The 19,339-nt window shown below is 36.7% G+C and overlaps 2 protein-coding genes, 1 long non-coding RNA gene and 1 pseudogene across 3 annotated transcripts in view; all 4 read right to left on the reverse strand.

Moving 5' to 3' along the window:
• Window positions 1–19,339, reverse strand: part of LOC149485123 (putative carbonic anhydrase 3) — a 404,335-nt gene that overhangs the window by 289,439 nt on the left and 95,557 nt on the right. The window lies entirely within an intron of this gene.
• LOC149485132 (uncharacterized) lies at window positions 1,697–6,824 on the reverse strand. The gene is made up of 2 exons (XR_016316184.1): window positions 6,676–6,824; window positions 1,697–3,107 (listed from the first exon to the last, which is right to left on the reverse strand). It is a non-coding gene; the product is annotated as an uncharacterized LOC149485132 (long non-coding RNA).
• Window positions 5,267–6,665, reverse strand: LOC149485133 (uncharacterized; annotated as a pseudogene).
• On the reverse strand, window positions 7,323–8,731 carry Adat1 (Adenosine deaminase, tRNA-specific 1). Its single transcript, XM_089699876.1, has 2 exons — window positions 7,952–8,731; window positions 7,323–7,490 (listed from the first exon to the last, which is right to left on the reverse strand). The coding sequence occupies exons 1-2, from the start codon at window positions 8,634–8,636 to the stop codon at window positions 7,456–7,458; spliced, it is 720 nt and encodes a 239-aa protein (XP_089556002.1). The 5' UTR covers window positions 8,637–8,731; the 3' UTR covers window positions 7,323–7,455.

Genomic DNA, 19,339 nt, shown 5'->3' on the forward strand with positions numbered 1-19,339 from the left:
AACTTATCCTATGTCCTTTCTCGGGTATCAAAATATCTCTATACCAAATTTCATGAAAATTGGTTCAGTAGTTTAGGCGTGATTGAGTAACAGACAGACAGACAGACAGAGTTACTTTCGCATTTATAATATTAGTATGGATAGCGAAGTCGCTTTCCACTGTCTGTCTGTCCCTGTGTTGCTTCTTCATCTTTAAAATTATGCAACGCTTTTTGGTCCGGTTTTTTTAATAGATAAGAGTGGTTTAATTTTTCAAGTTCTAGACAAAGCAAGCGAAGGCGCGAAAGGAAAGATTTTTATTAAAAAAAAATTAGGTACTTCGGCAGTTACTTGAAACGCAGTAATAATCATTTTAAGGACCGAGTTATGTAACCCAGCTAATATCTTGTATAACAATCAAATAAAAATTCAAAGTGATTATTGCGCGTGGGAGGAGGCTGGGGATCGGTCGCCTGTTTGTTTGTGTATTGTAATTTGTTTTATTAAAACATTAAAACCCACACAATGATTCGAATCCTCGGACAAATACTGTATTGTTCGCTGGTGGTCTCTTTCCTCGGATTTTCTCGAAATAGGATTTTGTCTGTGAGGGCTGGGTTAACAAATTTGAAGTTGTATATCATGATTCATGACTGGTTATATTTCTTTTTATTCTTATAAACAATTGTAGCAGATGATATAAAAAACTGGCCAAGTGTGAGTCGGACTCGCGCACTAAAGGTTCCGTATAAACTGACATAAGCTCATGACATTTTACTAATGGTTCGGTCACACTACCAACGACGACGACGACCACAACCAAAATCCAGACAAAATTTGTTCAAAATAAAACATAAAATTTCCCGTCATAATGGTACTCGGAAAGGAAAAAATTAATAAAAAAAACAGGTTTTTTACGATTTTCGCCGAAACGGTAAGTTAATCATATAATCACATGGGGCCATAGAATAGATCATAAAATTATCTATAAAAAACTTCAAATACATTTTTAAGCTATTGCATAGCTTCTATCGCGGGCCTTAAGCGCGGGGACCGAATCGAGAAATTCCGTAACGAAAAAACCTCACGCTCCCCACTCCGACGGACACGGAGGTGTGGCTTGTAGGCATGCTATGCAATAGCTTTACCGCGGCAGACCCCGAGTGCCACACGTCTTTTTTTCTAGGAGCCACAGTTTCTACGAAAAATCTATCGAAAATTCCAATCACCAGAACGACAGCAAATTTTAATATTTTATTTTTAATTGTTTTGCACAATTTTGTTACTTGCGACTGGATGAAAATTTTGATCGTGGTCGTCGTGGTTGTTGGTAGTGTGAATAAATCCGTAGCAAAACATCATACGCTTATGTCAATTAGATTCAATTCAATATTTTAATTTATGGCAGTACTGCGTTGCCACAATTTTGCCAATGTCCTGTAGTGAATGGGTTTGTTCACGTTCAAAAAGTTCAAATTAGCTCCAACAGTTTCAAACCAAGCGCAGATAATATCTACAAAAAACAACACAATATATATATTATCCAACACCAAGTTAATATATGAATTAGTATAGACAAAGACTAGATAGGAGAAATTATGTAATTGTGGGAAAAAAAGGGGGAAAGAAAAATTATAGTTTAATATTATTATTTTTAATAAATTTGGATAAAACATACACAAAAGGACTAAAGGTCAGTGAAAGGAGAATATTCATGTTGGTAGGGCGGGGGATAGTAGGGGGAAGGATGTCGTATAAAGAGGAGTTTTTAGGACAGTTGAAGAAAATGTGTTCCAAATTTCCCTCATCTATTCCGCACTCACACAAAGAGTTATCCCTTACCCTAATTTTTGCTAAATGGGTGGGAGTACAAGCATGGCCTAATCGCAGGCGGCTAATACAGGATGTGACGTTTTTACTGATGTCCTTGTATTTGAAAAACCAAGGTTTAACAGGGATGTCATTCTGAATGTTTGAGTAGAACTTTCCCTTCTGGAATCTTGTAGAAGCCCAAGACTTTTCCCAGGCGAACATTAATTTGGACTTAGCGAGGAGAGAAAGGTCATGCGAGTAAACAAGATCATGAGACTCGGACGAAATGCGCATAGCAGAATTAGCACCCCAGTCAGCTGACTCATTTCCCGGAATTCCACTATGTCCAGGGATCCATGCAAGAGTTATTTCAATACCTTTAAGTTTACACTCCCAAAGAGATTTCCTGATCTGTAGGATAACAGGGTATTTTGTTTTTATACGGAATTGATTTGAGAGAATGCACTGCAAACAACTTTTAGAATCTGAAAATATTATAGCTTTATTAATATTGTGACTTAACGCGTATGTAACCGCTTCGAGTAGGGCCAAGGCCTCACCGACAAAAGTTGATGTAATAGGGGGACATTTGCGACACAACATGATTGCAAATTTCGGGATCCACACAGCTATACCAACATTCTCTTTATCCGAAATCTTGGAGGCATCAGTGTAAATATGTGTCCAACCTTCCCAATTCCGAGCCACAATAGCCTGGAAGGAATGGTAAGCATCTGGAGACTTTTTTTGGATGTTACAAAATGTAATGTTAGGACGGTAGATCAGTGATTCAAAGGGATTGGAAAAGAGGGGGTTAATGGGAGATTGATATAGTTTATAAGGTATTGAAATTATATTTATAAAGGAGATTAAAAGGGGGTATGCTGAGTTATTACCATTGACCAATTGGAGTAAAGAAAATAATTTATTTATAAGGGGATGGGAGGAAAATTGGGTGAGCTTACTCATGAACCTGTCACATAGGAATTGTCTTCTAAGAGATAACGGAGGCTCCCCGCATTCAATCTGTAAAGCATTAATAGCCGTAGACTTCATAGCGCCAAGAACAATCCTCAGAGACTTACTTTGAATCTTGTCCCAACACTGAATACCACGTTTATTCATCGGTTCCAAAAGGAAGGAAGCATAGTCAAAATGACTACGAACTATGGCGTTATAGAGTAGTTTTTGAGAGAAGGGGTGAGCACCCCATCTAACGCCCGATAAAGCCCGTAAGACGTTAACTCCTTTCTCGCATTTTTGTGATATATAATTAGAGTGAGTTATGCCAGTCATTCTAGAGTCCAAATAAACACCTAAAAATTTAACATTGTCTTTAATAGGAAAATTTTGATTGTCATAAAAAAGTGAAAGGTTGGGAATAATTCTTTTACGGGTAAAAATAATGGCTGAACTTTTAGAAACTGAAAGAGATAAACCATGCTGCAATAACCACTCGTGTAAAAAATAAAAAGCATTGTTAAAATTAGTCTCAATTTCAGAGGTAGAATCAGAACAAATATAGAGAGCAATGTCGTCAGCATATTGGAGAATTTGGCAATAACTGTTAACTGCTAATTCTAAGTCATGAGTGTATAAACTGTATAACAAAGGGCTTAAAACAGAACCTTGCGGGAGGCCCCTCCAGACAAGTCTAGGGGGAGACAAGGAGTTATCTGACCTAACACAAATTGATCTGCCCATAAATAGGTTACATATGAACCGAACCATCTTCTCAGGGATGCTCAGCTGAAGCAATTTTTGCCTGAGTACCGGAAGCATGACATTATCATAAGCAGATTCAATGTCTAGGAAGACTCCGGCAAGGAAATGTTTCTTTTTAAAAGCTATTTGAATGTCCGTTGTAAGTATAGCAATGCTATCCAAAGTGCTATAGCCTTTGCGGAAGCCAAACTGAGAAGGGGGTAAAATATTATTATTCTCAACAAACCACTCTAATCTATTTTTAATTAAAATTTCTGTAATTTTGGATAAACAAGAGGATAATGCAATGGGTCGATAGGAGTTGCTATCTGAAGGATTTTTGTTAGGCTTTAAGACTGGGATTATTATTTGGGACTTCCATGATTCTGGGACTGATCCAGAAGCAAACAAGGAGTTAATTAAATCAAGAAAGAATAATTTAGTTTTAGGAGAGGACTGGGATATAAAAGAATATGGGATCCCATCTATGCCAGGGGAAGAATCATTCAGGCCTTCAAGAGCACAGGAGAGCTCATCCATTGTAAAAGGAGCGTCCAGAGAGTTTGTATGGGGTAGGAAGGAGGGGGCAGCAGGGAGATTTTCAAGGGAAGGGACAAAAGGGGGGGCTAATTTATTAATGAAGTCCTCTAACCAGAGAGAACAGTTAGAAGAAGTGATATTATTTTGGGAACGGGAGCTTCTAAATCTTTTAATCTGTTTCCAGACCAGGGAGGGAGGAGTCTTAGGGGACAGGGATTCACAGAATTTAAGCCATCCTGAACGTTTCTTGGATACCAATAATTTTTTAGCTTTGGCCGAAATTTGTTTGAAATTAAGAAAATTTTGCATAGACATCTGTTCAATATACATTTTCTCAGCCTCTGATCTCTCACGGATGATAGCAGTACATTCAGAGTCCCACCAAGGAGTTGAGGGTTTATAAGTGGATGGATTTTTGATTGGAATATGATTATTGGCAGAAGATATGATACAGGATACAAACATGGAATAGATAGGAAGGGGATTATATAGGGAAGGGAAAGGTAGGGAATTGAGTTGAAATTCCAAGGAATGAGAATAATCAGACCAGTTTGCTTTAGTGGTTCTATATTTTAAGAGGGGAGATTGAGGAGGGGAAGGGACATCGTGTTCAAAGGAGATAAGGATGGGGAAGTGGTCGCTACCATGAGTGTTAGGTAAAGTATTCCATGAACCGAGTAAAGAAAGGGACGGAGAAGAAAGGGACAAATCTACAGCACTGTTTGGATTCTGATTGGGAAGGACAAGATGAGTAGGGGAGCCTGAATTTAAAGTGCATAGATTCAAATCATCGAACAAATCTAATAATGAGAGGGAAAATGTGTCTGTTTTATGGGAGCCCCAAGAAACGTGATGGGCATTAAAATCCCCAAGGACAAAAATGGGACTGGGGAGAGAGGATAGGATATAATAGATGTCAGGAATTAGTGAAGAATTGGGGTCAGAAATGTATATAGAGACAATGGTGAAATTAAAAACTTTTGCAGCAACAGCATTGATGCTTGGACTATGGTTAGGGATAGGGAGAAGAGAGAATGGGATTGAACGATTAACGAGCAGAGCAGCTCCAGCGTACCCATCTGCTCTGTCATCGCGTAAACATACATAGTTAGGGACATTAAAATGAGAATTGGGAACTAACCAAGTCTCGGAGATTGCAAATAAAATTGGATTAAATTTATTAATAAAATATACAATTTGGTGTTTTTTATTTCTAATACTTCTACAATTCCATTGTTTAATGGTCCTCGGAGCCATTATTGGATTTAATAGTATCTATAATTTTGAAAAGGATTTCCTTCACGTCGGACGGTAAGTCTGCTTCATTGCAGGTTTTAATTATATCATAAAAGAATGAAATGCAAGACACTAGGACATTGCTTTCACGGGGCTTTCTGAATGAAGGAGTATTACCAGAAAGGGCGCAGCCATTCTGGGAGTCTAAAGAAGGGGCTTGAATGATGTCTTGATGGGCAGCTCTGTCATATGATTTACCTAAAGGGGCTCTAGGGCGTGGAGAACGGAAAACAGTTTTTTTGTATGAGGTGGAAGTACTTGTAGAAGGGATTGGATTGGGGAGGGATGTATGTGGAGAAGAGGGAACCTGACGAGTAACCTCGGCAAAAGATTTTCGGGAAGCAGGGAAACGGAGGGAAGCTTCTTGATAGGAGATATTCTCCTCTGACATTACATACTTAATGCTTCTTTGCCGAGTGTGTTCCGGGCAGTTTGAGTCTGTTGCAAAATGTGAACCAGAACAGCTTATACAGGAGGCAGAACACTCAGATACATTGCAGGATTCACCATTATGATCTTTTGCGCAACGGTAGCAGCGGGGGTTTGATCTGCATTGTGTCTGAACGTGACCGAACCTACAGCATTTCAAACATTGAATGGAGGGCAAGCGGTAGATCTCAACAGGTAATGAATTCTTATATAAAAAAATCCGTTCAGGTAATCTTTGACCTTGGATGGTTATAACGACTGTAGTAGTTGGGGTGTATTCAGTGGAATCATCTGTTCTAATTTTTCTATTTAGACGGCGAGCTTTCAGTATGATGCCATATCCCCTCGGAATCTCAACGGCATCTACAAACTCCTGCATGGAAAAATCGGTAGGAACCTTTTTTACAATTCCCATCCGAGAAAAGTTGTAAGTTGGGATGGTGCAGACTAGACTGTTTTGTTCCAATATAGGATTGATACAAAACTGGTTAGCATCAATTGCATTTGAGAACTCTATAGAAATGCGGTTTCGTCCGATTCTCTTGATTCCGTCACTAATAATATTTTTTATGCCATTGTTGACCAGAAGTTGGCCAACTTTAATCGGGCGCAGGATCGTTCCAGCGGAGGGTTCTGTTTCTATTTTAGAAATATGGACAATAAAGGGGCCATTATCTAATTCTGAATAGCGCCTTTCCTTTTCATTAAGTGAAGGATGCGTGTACAAAGTTTGCACAGAGGCAGCATTAGGGTTATTATCAATGGATGTTTTCTTTGATTTAGCTATGATTGAAGCATCTTCAGATGCTAAGTGACGCTTCTGTGGGATTCTATTAACCTCAACTACTGTAGGACTGTATGGAGGGTCAGGGGGGTCCGGAGGATCCGGATGATTATTCATGTTGAATTACTTACCACTAACACAAAACACAAACACCGTCACCAAAAATAAAATCTTAGCTTGAATGAAGGTAAAAAAAGCAACAAATTTGGAAAAAAAAGACTAATATCACCAAAAGCACGTGTCAACGCTTCCACGAAAAAACATCGACCTTATGTCAATTAGTATCGATAGCGGATTCTATTCCTTTGCGTTTTGACATTTGTCTCAGTGCTCTGGTTTGATAGTAAGCAACATAATCAGACATTCTAACATTCCTAACCAACTAGTATAATCTGCGATAGAATGGTGTATACCATATCAAAATAAAAAAAATACCAGGAAATATTGAAATATGTCCAAGTGTTGTTGTATATATCCCAAAACTTCTACTTACATATTATTGCTTTTAGCTATTTAGTGTTTTTAAACTTCAAATTCTAATACTCCTACTTATAACATATTATAGCAATTTACTCTTGTGTCATTAAAATTTATAAATAAAATCAAAACTAAAATAAATAATTTATTAATTTTAGTAAAAACAATTCAACTCATCACCTTAAATGTGAATATATCTGGCTTTCTGGTCCATATTTTAAAGAATGATTCTTTCACCTCATTCCAACGATAGATATACCTTTTGGATTTCCTTTTCATTTCATTATATTGTATGTTTTCTAATTGGTCACTCCCACAAACTCTTTGTTTCCATTGCTCATTTTTATTTAAAATATCTTGAAATTTTTTGAATAAATTATATTTACAAATACTCAAATAGTTGCCAGGTTCATTTTCCTTTTTCTTTGTAACCCCTAATTTCTTTCCTTGCACAGCCACTTCAAAGATTCTAAAACAAAACAAAAGCATTATTATATAAAGATAAAATTATAAAATATCAGTAGTGTAGTTGAAAGATCTAAGCCTTTACATAGATAGGGACAGACAAACAGTGTGAAGGAACTTTATTTAATACTATGTAGTGATTATTAATTATGTATTACAAAAAATTAACATAACTGAATCTAATAAGAATTTTGATATTTAATTATTAAGATACACACCCATTGTTTATCCAAATAATACTGCTTGGTGCAGGTTTTTTGGCTTCTTCTGATCTAATATGAGGAAATGGAACAGTACTTTGATAAACACATGGAACAGAATTAAGCTTTGCAACATCGGTCATATTTCTAGTGAAAAATGCTCTTTTCAAACTTTCTTCACAATATGGAACTTTAGCACCAAATATAAAATGTTTAATATATATTGGCTCCAATAAAAACATGTCAATAAGACTTCCTTGAATACCTGTGTGTATCCAGCGAGCTATTTTGTCACTACATGAAACAGAAAGAGTTCTATCTCCTCTGCCGGGCTTAATTCGCACTTGGCCTAAGAGATGATACTCCTTTCCTGGTAATTTTGGATCCTGTTCTGAATTTTCTAAACATTTTGCACCTGTTCTGTGTATGTCGTCAATTTTGGTCTTTTTACAATTATAGTCATCATCTTTATCACGATCGGCTGACCTTTTGATCAAACACACTATATCTCCCACTTGATCATCCAATGTTTCCTCCTTTGGAATAATGGATGCATCACCACAAGGTAACTGCGATGAATAGAAAACAAAATTAATATTTGATTTCAGTTTACATAGTGAATCTTTTATAACAAAAATAGAACCTTTATTTTGTAAACAATGCTCAATATTATCATAAAGATACAGCAAAAATCCACGTCTAGCAACTATTTCTGCATGGCTATCGTTTAATAAATTACCATTTGGAGACATTTTGCTTGCCCCGATACATTTTGATCCTGTTCCTAAAGCTACAACTTTATAGTCGTTTCTGTTTCTATCATATTGAATCACACACGACAGCACAGTCCATTCATTTTCCACTGGTTTTCCTGTTTTTGGTAATTTTCTATATGTTTCCAAACACTCTATAACAATATCGTCAATAGTGGTTTGGTTAAGAGGACACATTCTTTAAATTTAAAATATCAATATAGCATTGACTTAAAGCTGACAATTAACATATTATATTTGTCTGCGTTTCATATTTTATTATCCTTATATTTTTGTATTTGGATTTTGGGGCCAATTCCAAAGCATCCAAAGACCAAAACCAAAACTGTCATCAAATGACATTGACAGTAAATAGAAATAATATTTAGCGCCATCTTTTTTTTTACAACGCAAAACAAGAAACAAGAGAAACACAGAATATAAAATTATCCGGTTTTATGAAATAAAAATTATGTGTGTTACATAAAGGTTACAAACTTAGAGTATAGATATAGTATAGAGCGCGTGTATTGCACAAATTGCTTTGTGCACATCGTAGGCAGATGAGCTATAGATACTATATAGATGTGTGTGTGACAAATAGGGATGGATAGATATCAATTGCGTGATGAGCTATCGATAAGTTATGTAAATAAATATGTATCATTTGTAAATTTTATGTTCAATATGTTATTAAAGGAGAAATGTATGAATGAAGTATAAATATGTAATTTTAAATTTGTTTACCAAGTGAATAAAGTGTGTTTATTCCATTTGAATATTTTTTTGTATTAATTATAATACTTTAAAAAAATATGTTTAATTGGAATATCAGAAAAACGTATGCACTTCATAAATATTAAAATTAATAAAATAAAAGATCGGGTTTAGTGCTATTTTTTCAATAATAAATAGAACAATAATAATAATATTTTAAAATAAGAAATAATTAATAATTTAAAATGAAATAAATAATAAATAATAGATATTAATATTTTTTTATTTAATTTTATCCATTCTATACCTACCAAAATCTTCAAAATCAATTTAGCGGTCCATATATCGTAACATTACATACTTTTCATTTACACTATAATACATTCGCATTCATAATATTAGAAATTGTATCATACCAAACACACCACAAAATTATTTATAATACATTTCTAGAAGAGTTTTAATTTTAAAGTAAAATAAATAATAAGTTAAAATATAGTTCTTCTAGTAAACTATCGAGTACAGCGTTAGTCAAGTCACATCACTACGATCACGTGAGTTGCGCGAGCGAGCCTGCGCGGGTCCCCTCCCACTTTCCCTTCACCCCCGCGATGCTAGATTTATTTTCATAAAAATAAGTATAACAATCGACTTACTGATGAAATGTGATAATGGATTTCAATTTTGTGTATTTTATAGTATCATTTTTGCAAGAGAGAACTGCATATTTCACCATGTTTATTCGTAAATATGAATAAAATTCCAGAGCAACGCACTTCGTCAGCACTCAACCACGACTACGAGCGCGCGCGGCGGGAACGTCGTGTTGTTCCCACCTGTGCCTACTGTTCCCACTTGGTTGTTCGCACTCTATATACTATATATACTCTAAGGTTACAAATATAATAATGTAGTAAAATCGTCATTGATACTATTCTGCTCTATTCTGAGAGATTTATTAGTTTTTGGATTAATAAAAAATACTTTTATGTACTTACCTACAAAAATTTAACTATGTCTCTTTAACTAAAAATAAATAATGCTACGAATACGTTTTATCACGCTTGAAACCAGACTTAAATCTTAAAAAGAAAAATCACGCTTGAATTAGCTCCCCTACAGTACGTTTATAATTTTGTAACTGACTCCTTTAGACTCGATATTGACCCATTTTAAAGGCACAGTTTTAATTATTAAAACTTTGTATGTACACTTCTCATCTTCCTTTATTTACTATATAGTAATAAAAATGAATCGCCAAATGTATTACAGTATTTATAAGTGCAAAGCTCGAGGACGTCTCGACCAATTCGGCTAATTTTATTTTAACGTTTTTGTTTTTATACAAGGTTCATATGGACGTCTTTCGGGACAGCTTGTTATAATAGGTAGCTGTTAAATAAGAGATAATCTATAATTCTATTCTTTATAAATTTATAACAATAAAGTTTATAATATTACAGTAGTTTAAATATTCTAAGTTTATAAACGATAATCTTAATAGCAGATAATATAGTCATATTATTCAACAAAATAAACACATAAATAGTTACATATTATAAAAAAATAGGCGCCGTTTTTAGTTTTTTAAGCTATTGCATAGCTTCTATCGCGGGCCTTGAGCGCGGGGACCGAATCCAGAAATTCCGTACCTAACGAAAATAACCTCACGCTCCCCACTCCGACGGGCACGGAGGTGTGGCTTGAAGGCATGCAATGCAATAGCTTTACCGCGGCATGGCAGTCCCCGAGTGCCACACGTCTTTTTTTTAACTACATTTTTTCTGTATGCCTTCTGTCTTTGTTTTGTGTACATGGCTAGGAACATCTCAACCATGGGCGCATCGAGGTTATTGATATTGAGGTTTTCTTAACGCACAAGCAAGATTCATAGGGAGAAACCCTGTAAAAGGGGCAATATAATATACTAAACTCCTACTAATATTATAAATGCGAAAGTTTGTGAGGATGGAAATTGAAAGCATGAGTTTTTTGTGTGTACGTTTGTTACTCTTTCACGCAAATACTACTGAACCGATTACTATGAAATTTAGCACACGTTTATTGGATAACTTGGATTAATACATAGGATAGGTTTTTCTTTAAAAACGCGGGCGGAAAGCTAGTAGATAATAAAAGTATACGTTTGAAATAGCCAATAGGATCTAAATGGGATGAGTGACAATTTTTTTGCAGTTGCTCTCTAGCTTTTTTTGTACGGGACCTGTGTTGCGAGTTCGACTTGCACCTTACCGATTTTTTTTTAAACCAAAGTCTATAATTATAATTATTATTCTCTGTGTACCTTTAGGTACTTAATATGTTTGAAAAATTTTACTTGAAATATTTAATAACACATTTGTTATTTCCTACCGTATGCTTACTTAAAAGAATATAATTTTACTTATAACTACTATAGTACCTAAGCTTTATTCTCACCATAAAAAATCTTGTATGCTATGCTGTAAACATCGAATAAAACCCTTATTTATCACGTTTCTCTTTCATATCTAAAATTATTTTAAACTACGAAACTATTCACTCTATGCCGGAACGTAGGTAATATTATTACGTTCCCATAGTTATTGCTGTGACAACCTGTGGGCGTTGATGAAATCGGGTAGTTTGTCATTCCACGGCTCATTATAATCCGAGATGATGGATCCGATTCCAACACCAATTTGAATATCAAAAGAAGCTTGCCCTACAAGACGCAAATTAAAAACCTATCATAATAATATTGATAGCTTTTAAAGACCATCTTTTTTAATTCATCAATTTGTAATTGGGAAACGATTTCAGATTAGAAAAGATTTACCTACTCTTTAATAATAAATTATTTTTATTTGTAGCACAGGGCAATGTAACGGGTTTTAAATCACTATGCGCTAAGGAGAAGTAAAAAGCATTAGAGTGTATTATGGTCGGTTACGATCTTCGCTCTTGGCTAAAATTACACCATAACAGCTAACTTCCTTGTTGATTCTCACAAGGATTAAAATCGATTATTTTTATTATTAGAAGCAACTTTTTGTTTCATATTTATATTATTAACATAAAAACTTCCCAATGGCTTTGACTTACTGGTACAAATTTTTGTAGGTAACAGTAGCTCTGTTTCAGAAACGTATACGAGTTGATTATAATTAGGTATTTTAATATTATGTAAGGTATTAGATTATCTATGATTATGGTGTACCTTTTTTTTAAAGTGGGGAAATCTTCCAAAGATACCCACAGCCCCCGGGATGATTATGGTGTAGGTACCTACATATAGATGGTTAATTCGTATTATTATCAGTGTAAAAAACATTTTTGGGGACAAATAGGAGATGTAGGTACCTACTTACGAGTATAATATACAGGGTGTCCCAAAAAGTAGTGATGAACGGAAGCTGGGAGGTAGAGGACCTAAAGGGCTATCCGAATCACCCCCATGTATGTTATGCGATTTTTCGTATTTTCGGAGTTATGACGTTTTTTTCAATTTTTCACCTATCGCCGAGTACGGTGATATTTTCACTCATGGTGACGTCAATTATTGCGGAAGGTGCTTGATTTTTTTTGTGTGCTAAGCTGAAAGATAGGCCAATTCAGTATGGTAACATTTACTATCGTTAGATCTTTGAATGGAATAAAAAAAAGAATTAAAATGCCAAGAAAGATAAAAATGCAAAAAGGCTCTACGGAAAGCTCGATTTGACCATGTCAGCCGAATAGGGAACAAACTGGCTTCTTACCCCTCTGGTAGCAAAGCGTTTTGGTCCCTGGCTAAGACGGTTGAATCGAATTTCTGCCGCCCCTCACTTCCTCCACTGCTGAAACCGGATGGATCGCTGGCTCACACCGCCGTAGAGAAAGCGAACCTCTTTGCTTCTCTTTTCGCGGAAAATTCTCGTCTTGATCCTGCAAATGCGAAACCTCCCAGTCTACCTGGATGCGAGGTGAACATGCCCGAAATTCGCATCCGTCAGACTGAGGTTCTTAAAACGCTGCGGAATCTTGACGTGAATAAAGCCAGCGGCCCTGATGGAATTCCAGCCATAGTACTTAAAACCTGTGCGCCTGAACTTGCTCCTGTTCTGACACGCCTCTTTCGTCTCTCGATGACGACTGGAATAGTACCGAAATCTTGGAAACTTGCCAACGTGCAGCCCGTGCCCAAAAAAGGCAGTCGTGCCGACCCCTCCAACTATAGGCCAATTTCAGTCACGTCCATACTCTGTAAGACTATGGAACGTGTACTGAACAGCCGGCTCCTGGCTCACCTAGAAGCGAATGACCTCCTCAGTGACCGTCAGTACGGGTTCCGCCGAAACCGGTCCACTGGGGATCTTCTAGCGTACGCCACCTACATCTGGAGCGAGGCCATCGAGAATCATGGTGAAGCACTTGCTGTCTCCCTTGATATCTCGAAGGCCTTTGATAGGGTCTGGCATGATAGTCTTATTGGCAAGCTTCCATCCTACGGTCTGCCTGCTGGTCTCTGCGCCTGGATCTCAGATTTTCTGAGAGACCGGTCGCTTCGGGTAGTCATCGACGGCTGCTCGTCCGACCAAATGGCTATTAATGCCGGGGTCCCTCAGGGATCAGTTCTCTCCGCAACACTCTTCTTGCTACACATCAACGATCTGCTGAAACCCGGTATCTATGGGTACGCAGACGATAGCACTGTTGTGGAGAGATATGTATCCAGCGCGCGAACCAGTACGGCACAAATCCAGTCTCTACGAGAGTCGATGGTCGATCGCATGAACTTGTCCTTACAGGCGGTCTCCGATTGGGGCGATGCCAATCTGGTCAAGTTCAATGCGACTAAGACCCAGGCGTGTCTATTCTCCGCTAAACGGAGTCCATTCCACCTGACTCCGACTTTCCAGGGTGTATCCGTGCCGATAACCAACCACCTCGAGCTTCTTGGCATTACCCTGACGCCTACTCTGAACTTTGGTTCGTATATAGAATCCAAAGCCCAAGTAGCCTCAAAAAAGCTTGGAATTCTGGCGAAGGTGAGACAGTATTTCAGCCCGGGACAGCTGCTCAACCTTTATCAAGCACAAGTCCGATCGTGCATGGAGTACTGCTCTCACCTCTGGGACGGTTCCGCCAAGTACCAGCTGGAGGCGCTTGAGGCGATAGAGAGGCGTGCCAAGAGGCTAATAAACGACGATGAGCTAGTAGGCAAAAAACTCCAGAGCCTCGCCCACCGTCGCAGAGTGGCAAGTTTATCGGTATTTTATCGGATACACTTTGGTGAGTGCGCTGCGGAATTGCACGATTTAATTCCGCCATCCCCGTTTTTCCTTCGATCGTCGAGGCGCACAGACTCTAGGCATCGCCATATGGTGGATGTTCCATGTACCCGGACAAAGCGGTTCGGATCGACATTCTTCATCCGAACCGCGAGGGACTGGAACATGCTTCCTGAGTATGTGTTCCCCGACGAGTACAATATGGGGGTCTTCAAGCGAAGAGTGAACGGGTACCTTCTAGGGAAGCGCGCTCCATCATAGGCCACATCTCAGCTTACCATCAGGCGAGATCGTGGTCAAGCGCTTCCCTATCACACAATAAAAAAAAAAAAAAAAAAAAAAAAAAAAAAATTACCCAGTATGTTCTCCACTTCAAGGGCCCGTAAAAAAATAAAATCACATAAAAAAAGTTTTCCATTTGGCTTTTAAAAACTTGCTCTATCTATCAGGTAGCTACCCTGAAAATTTCATTTTATTGTTCAGAAGGCTTCAATCGAAAAATTGAAATCTAAATGAGGTAAGTGCAAAAATTGAATTAACATGATGATTAATAAAAACAAATTAAAACCAATAACAAGGTGTTTAATTACAAGAAATTTTTAAAATGACCCCGCTATTGCTCAGTGCAAGTGCGACATCACCGTAAAAAGTTGTCTTTTAAATGTCTGAATGCCCTTTTATCATTTTTAATGGTTTCTTCTGCTACTATGAATTTCCAGGTTATTTCGTTCAAATTGTGGCAGTCTCTCGTCTTTGTAGTATCCCCACGGAAAAAAATCAATAGGGTTTATGTCCGGGGACCGTCGAGGCCAGGCTAAAGGGCAAAGATACCCTGAAAGATGGATTGGTCGTTGCAGCCTGCGCATGCGCTGGTGACGCCTGCCTTAAAGCCTGGCCTGCACGGTCCCTCGACCTAAACCCCATTGATTTGTTTCAATGGGGATACTAAAAAGACCTCGGCTACTTGAGAGAATGCTACAATTTGGACGAAATAACCCGGAAATTCATAGTAGCAGAAGAAACCATTAAAAATGATAAAAGGGCATTCAGACATTTAAAAGACAACTTTTTACGGTGATGTCGCACTTGCATTGAGCAACAGCGGGGTTATTTTAAAAATTTCTGGTAATTAAACACCTATTTATGGGTTTTAATTTGGTTTTAATGATCATCATGTTAATAAAATTTTTGCACTTACCACATTTAGATTTCAATTTTTCGATTGAAGCCTTCTGAATAATAAAATGAAATTTTTAGGGTAGCTACCTGATAGATAGAGCGAGTTTTTAAAAGCCAAATGGAAAACTTTTTTTATGTGATTTTATTTTTTTATGGGCCCTTGAAGTTGTGAACATACTGGGTAATTTTATCTTTCTTGGCATTTAATTCTTTTTTTATTCCATTCGAAGATCTAACGATAGTAAATGTTACCATACTGAATTGGCCTATCTTTCAGCTTACCACACAAAAAAAAATCAAGCATCTAGCGCAATAAGTCACGTCACCATAAATAAAAATCTCATCGTACTCAGCGATAGATGAAAAATTGAAAAAAATGTCATAACTCCGAAAATACGAAAAATCGCATAACATACATGGGGGTGATTCGGATAGCTCTCTAGGTCCTCTACCTCCCAGCTTCCGTTCATCACTACTTTTTGGGACACCCTGTATATGACAAAATATAAGTATTATTATTATATCACAAGGATTTTGCATAACGATGAATATTTAATTTTAATGATAATTTGTAAAAAAACAGTCAATATTCGATAAATTCATTTAAGATTATTTATCAGATTCAGAAAGCAGCCTTGATTGATAGCTTGTTTAGATACGTAGCGAGAATTGTAACAAATTATTTCAACATAAATGTCTACACCTTAGCTCAACTAGTTACAGTTGTTATTATTCCCAATATTATAAAGTTTTATCTTTCATCTTAGCCGTCTGTTTAATGCAACATGAATAATTCAGTTTTCCAAAGTATTATGCAATATGTACCTATTACAAATTGAAATCGTTCTAATTTGTATTAACACCGACCCCTGTGGCGTCAAATACCACAGGAATATACATAACAAAAGCTTCAATGTCGTTTTGAACTGAGTAGGTAGATTATGTGACTTTGTTTAATAATATTAACATCATAACAAGATCACAATTTGGTCTTGTACAGTGTAGTTACTACAACAACAATGAGAACTGAAAATAAGCTCTCTGGTACTTGATACCTACACCAACTGTTACAATCACTACAATAAATTCCCAGGTGTAAGATGTAGGTATAATTATCGTATATCACATTGAACACCAAAATATGATCTCACGTCTCAATCAGTACGGACATGAGCTAGCCTCATCTACTTAATTTTAATGTAAAAAGCATAAAAGCGCTTACGGGTTTCAATGGCGTTGATAACAAATCGGAATCGTGCCGGTCCTACATTAGCACTCGGCACGTTCCGCCCGCACGGCATCTGAAGCCGGGTATCCACTTAGGTTCGCCGTGGATTGCGAACAATGTGTGCTCCGCGAACGTGAACGTGTATAGTGTACACACTTAGGCTGCAACATCAGTGCTCCTGTCGGAGCGCTAAATTCCGCGCTCCGGACACCACAGACGGTCGGTGCAAACATGCCGCCTCCAAAATTAGTAGGAAGTGCATCTTATATATTTTTGAAACATTATATTGTGATGGAATACAAACAACCTCCTCAATTTTGGCAAGGTAATATGAATAAGGGAAGAAGAAATAATGAAATAATGCATATATTCATCATTTCATCGGACCACTCCATGTTCGCGAACTTAACAAACACACGCTCGCGTCCACGAACAAACTGCGCTCCCCTTTGAGTTCGCGCAAAAAACCGCTTCCGGAGCGCTCCGCCCGCGCCGTGCTCCGATCGTGCTCCAGTCGCGCTCCTCGATCACGACGTATCCATAATGTTTGGTTTGCGGAGCGAGCGCGTTCGCAAACCACGGCGAACCTAAGTGGATACCCGGCTTGATAGGTAATGCAAACGTAATGCATTCCCTAGCATTCCGTGTTATTACGGTTGCAATCCTATCCAAGAGTAGACACTAGACAGGTACCTAATATCATCCGCAATGATCACAGACCCGCTCCTGCCGATGTGAGATTTTTAATTCAAGTATCGGCAAACGAATATTTCAGCTTCGAATATTATTTTAGTTTAGCAATTTTACTACACTATCACCTATGCCAGGCGCCAGCCAACAATCAGTAGGTTGTAGTACAATCATAATACATATTATAATAATTTATAACTGTCGATAATTTTATTCCTGTAGTAGGTAGTTCTATTATTTATAATACAAAGTCTAATGGAATGGATTATTACTCTCAGTATAATATTATTATTTTATATTAATAATTAATTATCTGTTCAGTTTAGTTAGTATTTATGGTAGGTAATATTAGCTCGTGGAATGATCGTTTATAATTACTGAATACTTGAAATAAGTACTGGATGTTAACGTAGGTAAATTTATTCCTTTCTGCGAATATAATGATTAAATTATATTTTATACTCATTAATTTAACTTCAGGGCTTAAAATTCAAAGTCAACTCAATAAAGTAATGAATATCCACAGTAATCTGACAATTTATAAGCGTATCTAAATATCATATTAAATGGATACTTTAAGCCTTGCATAACCAGTGATCAATTATTTCCGCATAAAAAGGACATCTTTATGTGTTAACTTATAACGGTGCAGAATATTGTCATAATTATGAAAAAAATATCTACAATTATTTATACGCAGTACCTACTTATTTTAGGACTAAACTTTGTATTATGAAAAAAATTCAAGCATCGGATCATACTAAAATGTCATTTCGTGGACACTTTACTATATTGCAAACACACGAGAAAATAATTTCATTGAGTTATTACATAAGTCCTAATAAAGTAAACTTGCGCTCTTTATAAAATATTTTCTTCTATAGGTACCTACCAATAGCATTATTTGGATTATTGGATATTGGATATTATGTTATTCTGTTACTAGCAAGTAGCAACTGAGACCTACGACAAGTATGCGACTCGTCAGGTTATACCTAATCTCAGTTTTATATATTCTTCTTTTACTTTTTAAGGAAAAATATTGTATAGATTATGTGAAAATTTCAAGCGTCTACGTGTTGCCCTTATCAATACTTATCCACAAAGAAGTTTTCGTTTCGAGCTTGTTGTATGGCAGCCCCCATAAAATATTTATTTTATTCCTATTTTTTGTTGTTAGCGGCTACCGAAAAATATATTTTTGAAGAAGAGTAAAACTTCAATGTCGCGTCCTTTTATTATCCGTCCTTTTATTATGATCCTTCCCGTGACGATAAGGAATACTAACACATCAAAAGGCCGAATTATCGGTCCAGTCGTTAACGCGTGATGCCGTGAGCCCGTGACCAAGGGAAATAGGGATTAGAGATTCATTTTTATATAGTGAGATGTACCCAGTAATCATATTTAAATATTTGTTATAGATAATAGAAATACATGTCTACATTTGACTCCGATTAGTTTTAATTGTTCGTTTCGTTTGAAATTAGTTCAATTTATCATACAAATTAAGAACGTAGCCAATTGACTTTTTTTAAACAATGGAATAAAATAAAAAAAGCCTATTTTACGAAAGTAGGTAAACTAACAGCTATGTACTATGTTAATTGTAATAGTCAAACCACGCAATATAGCCGGAAATTGTTTTGAAACCACAAATAATACAGAATTGAGTGAGAAACAATACGTTCGTGGCTATTAACCACACGAACCATTATACATAATACATATAATATAAAAGCTATAATACATTTTTCAAAAAGTAAACGAGCAGACGCGACACCACGCGACACCCAGTATGCGGTCGATGAATTAGTGCAATGATTCACGGTTAT

This window comes from Colias philodice, chromosome 10, assembly GCF_061535455.1.
Source record: "Colias philodice isolate Cphi_HAF_F1 chromosome 10, ilColPhil1 Martin Lab GWU primary, whole genome shotgun sequence".
In the NCBI taxonomy this organism is placed as follows: Eukaryota; Metazoa; Arthropoda; class Insecta; order Lepidoptera; family Pieridae; genus Colias; species Colias philodice.